The 15,674-nt window shown below is 26.4% G+C and overlaps 2 protein-coding genes across 2 annotated transcripts; one reads left to right on the top strand and one right to left on the bottom strand.

The window, feature by feature from the left end:
- Positions 1-4,843: 4,843 nt before the first annotated feature.
- Positions 4,844-5,398, bottom strand: Phum_PHUM470920 (uncharacterized protein; the record flags this gene model as incomplete). The annotated part of the gene is made up of 2 exons (XM_002430230.1): positions 4,844-4,854; positions 5,251-5,398. 2 exons carry the CDS (start codon positions 5,396-5,398, stop codon positions 4,844-4,846), a joined length of 159 nt encoding a protein of 52 aa, XP_002430275.1.
- A 9,187-nt stretch (positions 5,399-14,585) lies between these two features.
- On the top strand, positions 14,586-14,908 carry Phum_PHUM470910 (uncharacterized protein; the record flags this gene model as incomplete). Its single annotated transcript, XM_002430229.1, has 2 exons — positions 14,586-14,599; positions 14,704-14,908. 2 exons carry the CDS (start codon positions 14,586-14,588, stop codon positions 14,906-14,908), a joined length of 219 nt encoding a protein of 72 aa, XP_002430274.1.
- Positions 14,909-15,674: the final 766 nt, after the last annotated feature.

The raw sequence follows: 15,674 nt of genomic DNA, 5'->3' as shown, positions 1-15,674 counted from the left end.
CCTTGAAATTTAATAAATGAAAAAAAAAAAATTCGGCGCCAGAAATTTCCTCTAATTCGAAAATAAAATAAAAAAATTTCACCTGATTTTTTTTTACATCATCATCATCATCATAATAATAATTCGTTACAATGTGACAACATTTGAAAAATAAAAAAAAAAAATTATTTCGATAATAATTAACGAATAAATTCCGACAGAAGCAAAAACAAAAAAAAACGTTTAACCCCGTAAATCGTTTTTTTTTTCATTCTCATCATTAATCGATCCAAATTTTTTTTTCTTCTTTTCTAAAAATAAAACTAATAGGAAAGATGATGATAATGATGATGATAATAATGATGGTGATGAAGAAGAGAAAAAAAAATTTTGGATTTAGTTGACAAAAAAAAAAAAGTTTCGGATAATAATCAGTTGGAATTTAAAATTTTTTTTTTTTTTAAAAACGCATCGCGTGACAACTAATTGCGTAGGCGGGTTTTAGTTTGTCATCATCGTTTTTAATAAAAAAAAAAAACAAAAAAAAGGGAAACGAAATCGCGGAGGCTGTGAAAAAAAAATTTTTTTCTTATTTAAAATCCACATAGGAAAAGATTCGAATTAACTAACTTTACGGTATAATTTACAAGAATGGTAAAAATTTATATTAATTATTTAAAATAATTTAATTAAACATGGCACATGTTAATAAATTATTATTTTTTTTTTTTGGTTGTTGTTTGTTGGTTGTTGGAAAGCAATCAAATAACTAATTACTTTAATAATTGTCAATGAAACGTGTCCTCATTAAAGTTTCTTTCATCGTTTTACACTTCATTTCAATATTTCTCTTGATTTACGCAGTTAAAAAAAAAAAATATTTTTTTTTAATTCTTTCCTTTTCCTTTTTAAAACGCACGCGCACGCACGCACATCCCTATCGAAAACGATATTAATTTAAAGAAGGAGGGAGGGGCGTCTGCAGGGGAGGGGAGGAGAAAAAAATATAAACTTTTATTTTAAAATAGTTTTTAAAAAACGTTTATTTATCCGCCATTTTGTAATTTATTTTTTTATTTTATTTTATTTTGTCAGCGTCTTCTGCTTGAATTTTTTTTTTGATTTTTAGGAGGAAGAGAGGGAGGGGAGGAGAAGGGGAAGGGTTATTGAATTTGTTTTTAAAAAAATTTAATGAAAGTTTTTTTAATTTTTTGCTGTTCGTTGTTGTTGGGCAAATTAATTTTTTTTGTTTTGTTTTTTTTTTTTTTAAATTAAATTTCCGTTTGTGTCATCTCATACGTAAACGTGATTGGCGATTGCGAGGGTCTTAACTTCCTCCTCCACCCCCTCTCCTTCCCTTCCCTCCCCACTTTTCGTTTTGTTTTAAATCGAGAGAAATTAAAACAAAAAAAAATAAAAATTTTTTTTACGTTTGACTCCCCATTTTATTTTTCTCTCTCTCACACACACACACATTGCTTTTCGGTTTTTCTCCCTTTTTAAAGTTCCGTTTTTTTTTTTTTTTTGTTAAAAAATCGTCTGTTATCTGATTAAAACATGACCGACGAAAGGAACTTGCCTCATTTGTTTGTTTGTTTGTTTGTGTCTCGCATAAAAAAACAGAAAAGGTATTTTTATTACTTAAAAAATATTATTGTTTTTTTTTTTTGTTTCTATGCGTTCGATTTTTTTTTTATTCACTCAATCTCGTTTGTCGAACGACAAATAAACAACAAACGAAAGGAGAAATGAATTAAAAGAGGGGAAATTTAAGATGGCGGTAATGAGAGGAAGAGAGAGAGAGAGAGAGAGAGAGAGAGAGAGAGAGAGAGAGAGAGAGAGAGAGAGAGAGAGAGAGAGAGAGAGAGAGAGAGAGAGAGAGAGTAAAGAAAAAAACAAAGAAAATAATGGAAAATATATATATTTTTTTTTATTACCCGATGCGGTAATTTTTTTTTTTGTTGTTTGTTTGTTTGTTTTTGTTTGTTGATGAAAGCTCGTTTGAAATGCCATACTTGGCACGAACTGTTTAAGAAAGTTCGACCGGAAGAACACGTTCGCTAATTACCAAGTAAAGGAATCGAATCTTACTTATATATATAATAGAAGAGGCCCCCAGGTCTCATGCGTAGCTATCTCGGGTGCATTATTTAAAAATTGCCCGGGTGGAGACTAAGATCCGTGACGGGGGCCTTGTGAAAGGGGCCCTTTGTTTCGCATTCTGCACGCTTCATGTCCTCTACTAATTTATAACTCTCATTTCAAAAAAAAAAATTTTTTTTTTTTTTATTTTTTTTATTTTTGGGCCGAGACTCTCTCGTCGTTCGTTGGTTATTTTCTTCTACTATGACTTTCTCATCATCATCGTCTGCTTTTTTTTTTTTAATCCGACGACATTTTCAAAGGTTTAGGTCGTTCTTCCTTTTTCTTTTTTTTTTTGTTAAATAAAACAATTAGTGACAGATGTCATCGGAATTTTATTAACAAAATGATTTTTTAATTTATTTATTTTTTTTGATTATTCATTATTACGGTTTGTTATCCGCCATATTAATTACAAACAATTCCGCTTTTATTCTTTGCAAAAAAAACCCTTTTTGTTTTTTTGCAATTTTTTTTTTAAAGTTTTCCTTTGTTCATTGATAAAAAGAATTATTTTGTATTATTATTATTATGCGTGTGCGTGTGCGTGTGACACGAAACGTTAAAATAATAACACACACTCACATTTTAAATTATTTTATAATGATAATAATTATCGATTAAAAATGTCCGACAAAAATAAAATAAATTAATTTAAAAAGCATAGTAATAATAATAATAATAAATAAATGTTTAATTAAAATTTTAAAATTTTCTTCTGCTTTTTTTAACGTTATTTATGTTATTTAAATTTTATTTTGTTTTTGTTTGTTTTTTTTCTTTCTTTTCTATTGCCTCATTTTTCTCAATTAATAAATAAAACAAATTTTTTTTTTGTTTAAATAATTGTTTAATCACACTTCACGGTAATTTTAATACGATTTTAAACTATGAGAGAGAGAGAGAAATAGAGAGAGAGAGAGAGTGAAACAAATTATTTATATTTAGTTTATTTACTTAAGTTTCCAACAACCGATCGTCGAAAAAAATAATAATAATAATCAACTATGTGGATGATATAAACACACGTCGGTTAATGATTACAAATAATAATAATAATGATAATGATAATGATAATAACGTAATTTTTCTACTATTGACACTTTTTTTTTTAATGTAGATTTAAATTTTTTTGTTTTTTTTTTTTTTCTCTTCGGATGATACTTTAACATTTTATTCCGTTGTAAAAAGTTTGTTGCAAAATAATAAAAACATGATAAGTTGTACAAACAAACAAACAAACGGGTAAAACTTAAGTAATAAATTTAAAAAAAAAAAAATGGCGTAAATCTCACACGTGCAAAAAAAAAGGTTTTAACTTAACAACAATTACACGGACTTTTGAAATCAAATTTCGGTAAGAAAAAAAAAGGCTTGCAGTAAAATTTCTTAATTTTTATTATTATTATTATTATTATTTAGACGGAGAAAGAGAGAGAGAGAGATTAGGTATTGTAATACAGACTCCCGACATTGATGGTAATTTGACGTAAGGTATATTAAAACCTTTTTTTTTTCCTTTGGATTCAATGGCAGGTCGTTACGCCTGAGTATTTTAATGATCCGTTAAATCTTCGTGACTTGGTGGTCTCCTACATATATGAGATTTTCTTTTTCCACCATTGTTCCTTACCTCCCCTTTTCATTACATCCTTCTTCCTCCTCCCCCTCCCCTTCGCACCCGAATGCTCGCGAGAACGCGCGCAAAAAAAACTTTACGACTTTTCCTTTTTCTTTTCCTTTCTTTCTTTTCTTTATACTAATTTATAGTAAAATTATAGTACTATAAAATTTTTTTTTTTACTAAATATATTCTATATTAAAAAATGATTATATCGATTCGTTTGTTTTTATTAAAAGCAGACGATTTTTTTTTTAAATAACCAAACTTCAAAGTTTGTTTATTTGTTTATTTTTAATTAATTGAATTCAAAAAAGAAAAATTCAAAAAAAAAAAAGATATCATTAAAATTTAATTTTTTTTTCCTTTTTTTATATTTTTATTTATTTAATTTTTCACTTCCTTTTATTATTATTATCATTATTATTATTATTATTATTATTATTAATATTTAAAACAATTTTTTTTTACCTCGACCCCAAAAAAAAGAAAAAAGGTTGAATTTTTGTAAAAAAATTGTTTTTTCTTTCTTTCCTTTGAGAAAATTTTTTTTTTAAAAATAAAATTTAAATGTGGTGATGATGGTGGGGGTGAAATAAAAGGATATCGATAAAGGTATCAAAGGAAAAAAGAAGATGGATAAACGATGAATATCGAAGGGAATGAAGAATTGTACTGTGAGGGGGGAATGGATGATCCGCCGCACCCGCCGCCCCTTTCCCTCCCCTTCCGCTTCCCCATCCCCCTTCCTTTTTTTTTTGATATTTTTCATTTCAATTTTTATAAAATCATACGGAAGTTTTATTTTTTCTGGTTAAAAGACTAGAGAGTTGAGGGTTGAGAGTTAAAATTTAAGGGTTGATAAGGGTTTTTACAAGGGTTTTCATCCCTTTAAATTTTTTATTTATAAATTTTAACGTAAAAATATTTTTTTTTTAATATATAAACACACACACGAAAGCAAGTAGTAAAAGGAAACGGAAAAAAAAAAATAAATTTTCTTTTGACCAATCCGAGATTAAACACTATATTATTATTATTATTATTACTATTACTATTATTACTATTATTATTATTATCATCATCGTAAATATTTTTTTTTTATTCCTTCCCTTTTTAAAGTATTAAAGAGTGATAATAATAATTATTATTACTTAATTTCATTATCGTTATTATCATTTAACATTCATAAAATTTTTGTCGAAACGGGGCGGGGGGCGGGGGGCAGGGGGTACAAACAACGGGGGAAAAAAATCGAAAATTCATTAAATATTTATTACGGTAATAATAATAAAAAATTATTATTATTATTTTTTTTGGTTTTTTTTCGACACAAATTTTTTTAAAAATTTTATGATAATAAATTTTAATTTCGTACTCGTGACTCGTTTTTCAAAACAACAACAAAACCATTGAAAATAATAATGATAATTATTATTATTATTATTAATAACAACGGTGATGCCAACTTACGTAAAAAAAAAGAGAGAGAGAGATTATTAACTTACCTTCTAATAATTTTCCGACGGCAGCATCCAAATGAAGTGATTCACGTTCCTGTATTTGATCTTTTCCACTTTGATTTCCGGTATTGTTAGAAACATCAACAACGTTTGTTTCTGTTGTAACAACTCCGATTGTTTCAGGTTTGTACATTTTTACAACAAATATATTTATTGTTTGTTTATTTTGATTGTTTTTAGTATTATTTAACACTTTTTATTAAATTAAAAAAAAAAAAAAAAACGCAACAAAAAAAAAGCGCGAAAAAAATTTTTAACGTTTTTTTTTTGATTGTTTACAAAAATGCAATTTTTCTTTTTTTTTACGCGCGCGTTTGTCGTTTTTATTTAATTATTATTATTATTATTATTATTATTATTATTATTATAAAATTTTAAAATATGATTTACGATGTTACAGGTGGTAAAACGTAAATCTTTTTTTTATTACCATTTTATATTATACTCTCTCTCTCTCTCTCTCTCTCTCTCTCTCTCTCTCTCTCTCTCTCTCTCTCTCTCTCTCTCTCTCTCTCTCTCTCTCTCTCTCTCTCTCTCTCTCTCTCTCTCTCTCTCTCTCTCTCTCTCTCTCTCTCTCTCTCTCTCTCTCTCTCTCTCATTATAAACGTTTTAATTATTACTATTATTGGTGATTATATAGAAAGAGGAAATGGGAAAAGAAGAAAAATAATTTAACGTGTCCTTTATATTATTAATCTGTCTGTGTGTGTCGTAGAATTAAATGTTTTGACCTTTAACCCCTTTCCTCCCCCCCTCCTTATCCCGAGTTTCTTTGTTTTGGGTTTTTCAAAAATTTTTGTATTTTTTTTTTAATAGGGAATTTTAAAACCGGTCAAGTTTGGAATTTTCCGGAAACAAACTTGTACACCGTCGCATAAGAAAATTTAATTTCGAAAAAAAAGAAAAACTATTTTCTGGGAAGGGAAGGGGAGTGAAGGGAAGGGGTAGAGGCTAGAAATTTTTAATTTAATTAAATTAAACAAATTTTTTTCTAAATAAATTTCGTAAATAATTTTACCGTCGCCGGAAGTCATTTTAAAATTTTTTCTTCGATTTGTTTTATTCATACATAAACTATTTAAGTTTATGAAAATGTTTTAACTTCATAACATTTATTATTATTATTATTATTATTATTATTATTATTATTATTATTATTATTATTATTATTATGCATTTTGTTTTGTTTAAATTAAAAACAAAACGTTATGTTTTCCGGCCATTTCTTTTTTTTTCTTTTTCTTTTCATAACACCAGATTTGTTTTTATATATTTTCTGTTGTTGTTTTTAATTTTTTTATTTTTATTTTGTAAACAAATTACAATAAATAATTTTCAAAGAAATAAAAAAAAAAAAAACCGTTCGTTTGTTTACAAGAGCAGACAAAAAAAAAAAAAAAGGATTGAACGCGAAGAAAAGATTTTTTTTTCTTTTTCTTTCTCTTTCTTTCGATTTCTAAAACTTGTATATTTTGTCTAGAAAAAAAATATTTACTCGTGAAAAATCTTAAATTCGCTTGCTTTATTTATTTATTTATTTATTTATGTCAACATTTAACCACGTGACCATCAAAAAATAAAAAATTTTCCTCATTTTCCTATTCGAGTTTAAATCCCCCCGCCACGAATTTTTTTTTTTTCTCATGGGACGAATGACGAAATATATAAAAATTAAAAAAAATTCCGTCGGATTGATTGATTGAATGACTGATTGACTGACTATAAAATTTTGTGAAAAACAAACAAACAAACGATCGGATATATGCCAAATATAGACAAAAAAAAATTTTTTTTTATTTTCGTATTTTTCATACGAAACGATTTGTTAAAACGACCGAAAGGAAAGGATTAATAATTTATATATAAAATTGATTACGATTGATAATAATAATAATGATAATGATAATAATGATAATAATGATAATAAATTGAAAATTTAATTCTTTTCAAAATGTTTTTGCCTAAAGGAAAGCGTCATTCACAACACAAAATGATTTATTACTATTAAAAAAAATTTTTTTTTTACTTAATTATATACGAACAATTAACAACAAATTCAGCCATTTTTCTTTTTCCTTTCTCTTCTCTTCTCTCTATAACCTGACTATATTTTTTTTTTTTGTTTAGACGCTATAATTTATATTTCTATAAAGAAGGTTAAAAACGACGACAACGACAACGACAACAATTTTGAAATTATCGATGATTTTTTAATTTTTCCACACAGACACACACACAAATCATAAAATTTATTTATTTTTATTATAAATATTAAAAAGTATTATTATTATTATCATCTGCTATAAAAATTTATTATAGCGTAAAACTATATTTACTTTTTTTTTTTTTACCTTTTTTTTTAATAGTTTCGTAAATATCGTAAGTCTGTTAGTTTAATAATAATAATAACAATAATTTTATTTAATAACCGTATAAATGTTGAAATGAAGACAATAATAATAATAATAATCACTCACTATAATTCACGTAAAACAAAAAATCACAAAAACGTAAGGTAAACGTTTAAAAAAAAAAAAAAAAAAAAAAAACATAATTAAATTAAATTAATTTTTAAACGAAATCAAAATGAAAACTAAAAAAAAAAAAAGAAAAAAAAATTCACGGTGAGAGAACAAAAATGAAAGAAATAATAATATATATGGAGTTGGCTCCATCATTGCCACCATCACCATCCTCACCATCATCATCATCATCATCATCGTCATGGATTTCTCTTAAGCCCTTCCCTTCCCCACCACCACCACCACTACTTTTTTTAACGTTTGGTCGCCAGAAGATTTTTTTTTTTTTTAATATGTTGAGAGTTTCGAACGCGCGAGACCAGGTTTTTTTTTTTAAACATAAAAATCTATTATTGATTTGTTTTAATTACAAAACGTAATAACTCCAATTCGTTTTTCATTCCACATTATTATTATTATTATTATTTTAATTTTTTTTTTTGAATTTAAAGAAAAAGGGACGGGAACGTCGATGCTGTTACGAACGGTCCGTGTTTAATTCCTATAAAACCATTTTTTTAAACAAACAAAAAAATAAACAAACAAACAAACAAACGAAATTTCAAAATATTTTTTTGTTTATAAATAAATAATAATAATAATGATGATGATGATAATTTATTTATTTAATTTAAAAAAATAATTTTTTGTTTTTTTTTTATTTTTTGTTATTATTAATCGAGACGAAAATAAATAATAATAATAATAATAGTTTTTTGTGTTTGCCACACGTTAAGATTTTTTTTTTAAATTTTCCCGCCATTTTTTAAATTTTTTTTTCGGTTAAAAATTGAGTTATATGAGTTTCGAATTCGAAGGTATAAAAAAAAAAAAAAAACGAAAACAAAACAATTTAATTTTTTTCTCGTTTGTTTTTTATCCCTTCCATTTTTTCTTCGAGCCCCTTCCCCTCCCCACACCACCTCCCCATCTCCTGCTTAAGCTTTTTTCACTTCCACTCCTCTTTTACATTTACGCCCAGGTATCCATTTATAATTATTGTAAAAATTAACAACTTATGAAATCACCGACGGAAAAGTGATTGATTGAGAAAAGGTTTAAGAGATAATAAAATTTTTCGAAGGAAAGGTTGTTCGAAATAATAAAATTTAAATTTTTCCGACGGATGATGACGATGATGATCATGATGATAATAATGATGATGATAATATTATAAATTATAAATAAAAAAAAAAGGTAAAATAATTCGCATGAGTAAATTTAATTGATTGTTGTTGGAAGATGGATTTTGTACGAAAGAGTAAAAGTTAATTAATTGAGTAAATTTTGAGTAAAGCCAAGCCTAAATATTTATTTAGTTACAACAACAACAACAACAACAAACGATGAATAATTTATTATTGTAAAATTATAAAACAATGTCAGTTAATTTACGTTTTACGCGCGGCGTTATCCTTTTCTAGATTTTTAAATTATTTAAAAAAAAAAAAATCTGTCTTATTCTTCACATTTGATGATGATGATGATGATTTTGTATAAAAACCCACATGCTCACATCCTCTAATGAAAAAATAAGGAAGGAAAACAGTTCGCACGGTGCGTTCGTTCACATATAAAAGAAAAGACCGACTTACAAATCGACCGGAAGACTTATTTTTAAATAAAAAAGAAAAACTCATATGGGCCACCATTAGGAACCTTATTATTATTATTATTATTAACCAAAGTCGGTTTGTCGGTAGGTCGCGGTCGGTCGGTCGGTCGGTATATACAAAAAGAGAGAGAGAGAGAGATTCGGTAGTAGTAGCAACAACCCCGTGACGGCCACACACACCTTATTATTCTCTCATTAAATATTTATTTACGTTTCCTCATGTAAATTTATTGTATTGACGTCATCATTTCAAGATGTCTAAACATGAAAAAAAAAAATTAACTCATCTTTTTCTCCGTGCATTTCCGATCACGTGATTATATTTAAAAAATTTACTTCTACGTTTAATTAATAATCCATTTTTTTTTAAACGTATACCTACCTAATTATGCGCATAATTAAAATGATTGGGATTGAATGATTGATTGATTGATTATGAACATATAGACCGATCGTTGGGATATATAAATGTTTAAATACAATAAATGATATCGTGATTACTATTTGAAAAAATTTTAAAAGCCAGCCAGCCACAGGGTGTCAGAATGAGTGAGTGAGTATCGAGTATGGTGGTCACGATGACATGTAATTGAACTTTTGTGACCTTTACATGGTACCTTTGGAATTTGCTGAATCACGAGTATAAACATAACCGATGAAGCGGATTTTTTGCCTTCCCTCGCCCTTTTCTTCTGCTAAATCAAAATTTTTTTTTATTTTTCTCTTCTGAGGGTTGATGTGGAAGACATTTTGTGTGCATCGAATAATAATAATAATAATAATTGATCGTGATAATGGGAATTAATAACAACAAAAAAAAAATTATAATAATAATAATTTTTATATATATATATATTATATATCATTCGTTAGGATAATTTATTTATTTATTTTTTTTAAATATATTATACAATAAAAATTATTTATTTATTATTATTATTATTATTATTATCATTATTATTATTGTTGTAGGAAAATTCTTTAAGAGCCGTCCGTCGTCGAGTCTTTTGTCAATAAATACTGTCATAGCGTTCAAAAAAAATATTCTTTTATATGTGGCAGCCGAATTTTTAGGTTTTTTAGGTACGGTATTATCACAATAGATTCGACCGCGCTCACTTCATTCAATAAAGAAGAGAATAATAATAATAATGATGATGATGATGATGATGATGCAAGTTAAAAAAAAAAAAATTGAAATTCGATTTGTTCTTCTTTTGAATTCAACTCAAGTGTTTAGATTCATTCAAGAGTTTTTCTCGTCTTTTTTTTTTTTGTGAAAGACTTTAAAAAGCTTTGGCTTTTCACGTTTATTATTATTATTATTATTATTATTATTATTTTTCGAGAATGGTGTATATTACGTTTTACGTGAGAGTAAATTAGAAAAAAAAAGGAAAAATAATTTGAGGGATTTTTAATGCGATTCGAAGAAATTTATAAGATAAATAATTCGATTGGTTTATTATCATTATCATCGATAATTATTAATGGGAAAATGTGGGAGGGGGGATAATTAATGGTGGTAAAAAAAACACTTAAAAATTTATTCGATGTAGTCAATGCGGTCGAATTATATAAAAAAAAACTCGCACTTTCGGAACGTGACTCTACAATGATTCATTGTTCATCATTCAAAATGCTGTCATTCTTTTTTTTTTTTTTTTTTTTTTGAAATTAATATTATCTACTAATCAACTCAACAAATCCGCCGCCGCCACAACCGCCTGTCCAAACATTCTTCATCTAAGATTTTTTTTTTACCCATTATTATTATTATTATTATTATTAATTTATTCTTTTCTTTAAAAAAAAAATTGCCGATATTTAAACTGGAATGTTTTTTTTAAAAACTTTTACGCCATTATATTATTATTATTTTTTTTTGTGTATTCATTCCGTTCCCTTTTCCTCCTACTCACCCACTTCTCCACCTCCTCCCTCACAATTTTTAATTTTTTCATTTTTTCTAAAAGAAAAAAAAATTTTTTTTGAAAACTTTTTTTTTCTTTCTTTTAAATGAAGCTAATCAGACAGACACAAACACCAAAAAAAAAGGAAAAAGAAAAAAAATTTACTTAAATTTCACGCTTTGGAATCGTAAACAAAAATAATAGTAATAATAATAATAATAATAAAATTTTATTATAGACGCTATAATATAGCGACAAGAAACCGAAAAAAAAAATAATAATATAAAATTTTTTTTTGCTAGTGTAAAAAAAAAAACAAAAAAACTTGTTTCCTTTGTTTATTATTATTATTATTATTATTTTATTTTTTTGAACTCGTAGAGATTTTCTTTTGTTTTGCGTTAAGAAAAAGAAAAAATTTAAAAGGCGGTGAAAAATGGATCGGATCGAAAAAAAAAACCTAAAGTTTTACTGTAAAATAATGATTGAACGAAAGGATAGTAATTATATTGTCAAGTGCACTTCGTATACTGTTAATTGTAAAACGAGAAACACAACAACAACAATAACAACAACAACAACAATCAAAGTGGGAGGTGTTGGTTGTTGGTTTTTTTTTTTTTTTTTACGGGCAAGCCAATGGTCCATAATAAAACCACTCCTCCAACTGACTCTATTGGAGCCACCTACCAACCTTCCTTCTTCTTTTTGGCTTAATACTAAGAGGAGGAGGAGGCGAAGAAGGAATGAGTCGCGTTTAATGTGTTTCTTTTGGCACTTTGCTCTAAATCTAAACTTTTCTCTCTCCCCCTCTCCCCCCTCTCTCAATCTCAACATTCGTCGACGTAGAAAACAACAATTATTTCGTAATAAATTTTATCCGTCTATTTTTTTTTTTTTTTCAATCAATCAATCATTCAAAATATATTTATTTATTTATTTAAAAAAAACTTTTATTAAAACTTAATTAATTAATTAATTATTGATTTTTTTTCATTTTTCGTTTATTTATTTATTTATATCGATGACGATGATGATGATGACGAAAACATTTTTTTAAAAATCGATTTTTAAATTTTTGTTTACGTTCAAACAAAAAATTTTTTTTTTACTAAACTGTTACGAGATTAGTTTTTTTTTTTTAGTTTTTCCAGTTAAAATAAATTATACAAACAAAATAGATTATTAGTTTTTCAAAAAAAAAAAAAAAAATTTTCAAGGATTTAAAAAAAAAAAAAGATGAAGGAATGAGAAAAGTCACCTAATTAGTAACTCATCTCATTAAGCTAATCAGTCGCACCTTGGAATTTAATTTGTGTAAACATTCTAGAATTATATAGAAAAAAAAAAATTTTTTTTTTTGTCGCATTTATTTATTTATTTATTTACGCGGATTCGAAAACGTAACAAATAAAAAAACAAACAAAACAAACAAACAAACAAACGAACGAACGAACGAAAAAACGTTATAACTTTTTTTTAATTACGTGAAACCCCCAACCCCCACCACCGCCCCCTTCATCCTCTCCCTGGATTCACGAGAGAGTAAATAAATATATAACAAATAAAAATTAAAAGTAAATAAATGCGACACACGATCGCAAAAACAAAAAAAAAACTTATATATAGAGCTATAAATATAGCGCTATAAAATTTTTATTTTATTTATTTAGTTTTATAGTCTATAATTTAAAAATCTTTTTAACTGGAAAATTACGTGGGAATTAATAATAAAAAATTTTTTTTTCAATTAAATCTCTCGTTTTTATTTATTTAATTTTAAAACAATTAATTAGCAGAAGATGATTTAACAAATAATAATAATAATAATATTTTTTATCAATTAAAAAAAAATAAAAACGTTATGCAAAAATAAGGGCGGATGAGGGATGTGAAAACAAACAAAAAATTCGGGATTTTTCCCTTTTTCCATCTCTTTCCCCCTCGTTCCCGAAATTTCATTCATTTTATAAAACGCACAACAACAACAACAGCAAATCCGGTCCCGTAAAAAATGATAATAATAATAATAAAATCAAATATGGCAAAAATAAAAACAAAATGGCGTCGTCATCATAATTAAAATATAAAACAACCGCCTTCATTTAAAATTTAAAAAAAAATTCATTAATGTTTCGTAACGGTTCGTCGCTAAAACGAATGATTTTATTATTATTATTATTAATTAAAATCCTTTTTAAAAAAATGCGACGACTATTCCAATAATAATAATAATAATATAAAATTTATTTTTTGTGTGTGTGTGTGTGTGAGACTGACTAGCAAGGGGTGAAATTATCATAAATTGTGTAAATAAAAAAAAAAAATTTTTATCTTAACATTTTTTTTTACTACCTAAACAACCTAAAAAAATTTATTTAGTTTTTCTCCAGGTTGTTTCTTCCTCTCTCCATCACATCCTCTCTTTCCATGATACAAAAAAAAATTTATTATTAATATTATTGACAAAAACAAAACAATTAACTCAAATTATTTATTTATTTATTTTAAGGTTTTTTAAATAAAAAAAAAACTTAAAAATTTTTTTTTTTTTAAGAAACTTTTTTTTTTTTTTTGGAGTTTACGAAAACGATTGACCCATAAAATAGAGTAATAAACGAACGAAAAGCACTTATTATTGCCTCCAGCTTATATATATATCCAGGATTTTGTGTTTGTAACGGCCTACGCTTTAAATTTATTGTTATTAAACAACTTACACGTTCCCTTTTTTCCCCTTTCCCTTCTCCTTCCCCCTTTCCTCCTCTTTCTCCTTCTCCTCCTCCCTTACGAAAAAAAAAGGCATTATCATAAATCAATGTAAAAAAAAAAAAAAAATTTTTTTTTTTTTTAAATAAATAAATATAGAAAAAAAACAAAAAAATAAGGTATAATAATAATAATAATAATAATAATAATAATAATAATAATAATAATAATATATGTTACATTTAATAATAAGGGACGAAGTGTGGGAGGAGAGGAGAGACGACGGTAGTAGTAGTAGTAGGGGATCCCTCCTATATAAACATAACACGAGTTATCAGTTCATTCAAGGACAGAACTCTCTCTCTCTCTCTCTCTCTCCTCTCTTTCTTTTTTCTTCTCTCAAAGCCACTCCAACGTTTCTTGGCTCATTAACGGAGCACCATTTCAACTGGAGTGAATGGTCCGTGTATTTTAGTTTCTCTTTAATTCTTCACTTCTTGGTGCGAGTGTGTATATTAAAATCATATCCGGGATTTAAAAATTTTTTTTTGTTTCAATCGAATGGCAGGAGACGAGTAACTACACACGCACACGGGAGGAAAATAATAATGATTAAAAAAAAATTTTGAGTACTGATAATAATAAAAATAGTAATAATGGAAAAGAAAAATTATACAAGGGAAGGTTCTCCGAAAGTGGTTGTTACGACGACGGATTTACCAGTGGTTAAAATAACCGCAGCAAACATAATTGGAAATGGTAATGCGTGTAAAGGTTCCGGTGAAATAAAAGGTTCAATTTTGGAAAAGGCCGAAATCAACGAAGCCGTTTCAAAAGTTCTCCAGGGATATAATTGGTCTTTAGTACCCAGTCCGACAAAGTAAGTAAGAGATTTTATTTATTTTATTATTATTATCATTTATTTATTTTTTTTACGCGTAACGTTATAAAAAAGTTTTTTAATTAATTGTCATCATCATCATTGTCGCGCAATCATTTTATAAAAAAATTTTTTTTTTTTTGGAAAATTTTTAAATTTTTTATTATCATTAGGAAAAGTTTAAAGAGAAAATCCGCTCAAAACATGTTTAATTATGTTTATCCAAAAAGAAAGGAAAAACTGGAGAAAAAATTTTTTTTGTTTTTTTTTTTTTAACAACCGGTTCGTTATATCAAATTATTAATAAATTTTTTTTTTATTTTTGAATATTTTAAATCGGATCTGGAAAATTTTTTCACTGGAAAAGCTCCCTGAAAAAAAAAAGAAAAAATTTTTTTTTTTACTCCGTAGATTTAAAAAAAAAAAAAAAAAACGTTTAACCGAATGCGTTTGTCGTAATTAATGTTAAAAAGTCATAAATAAAAAATGACAAGAGAGAGAGAAAGAAAGAGAGAGAGAGAGAGAGATGAGAGAGTTAAAAAAAAATTTTTTTTATCATTTTTTTTTGTATACAATGTTTCGAATTCTCACGGTTTGTTTTGTTTGATGTAATTACCTTCATCCGTGTTAAATTATCAATAAAAATATTATTATTATTATCACTGGGTGCGATTAGCACCCCCCCTCCTAATATTCTCTCCCCGCACTTTCCCACCAGTCCTCGTAGAAAAGGAAAGAAAACATTTTTGAGTGAAATAAAATTAATTTTG

This window comes from Pediculus humanus, genomic scaffold (assembly GCF_000006295.1).
Source record: "Pediculus humanus corporis 1103172108251 genomic scaffold, whole genome shotgun sequence".
Classification (NCBI taxonomy): Eukaryota; Metazoa; Arthropoda; class Insecta; order Psocodea; family Pediculidae; genus Pediculus; species Pediculus humanus.
This window is presented reverse-complemented; position numbering and strand designations above follow the sequence as displayed.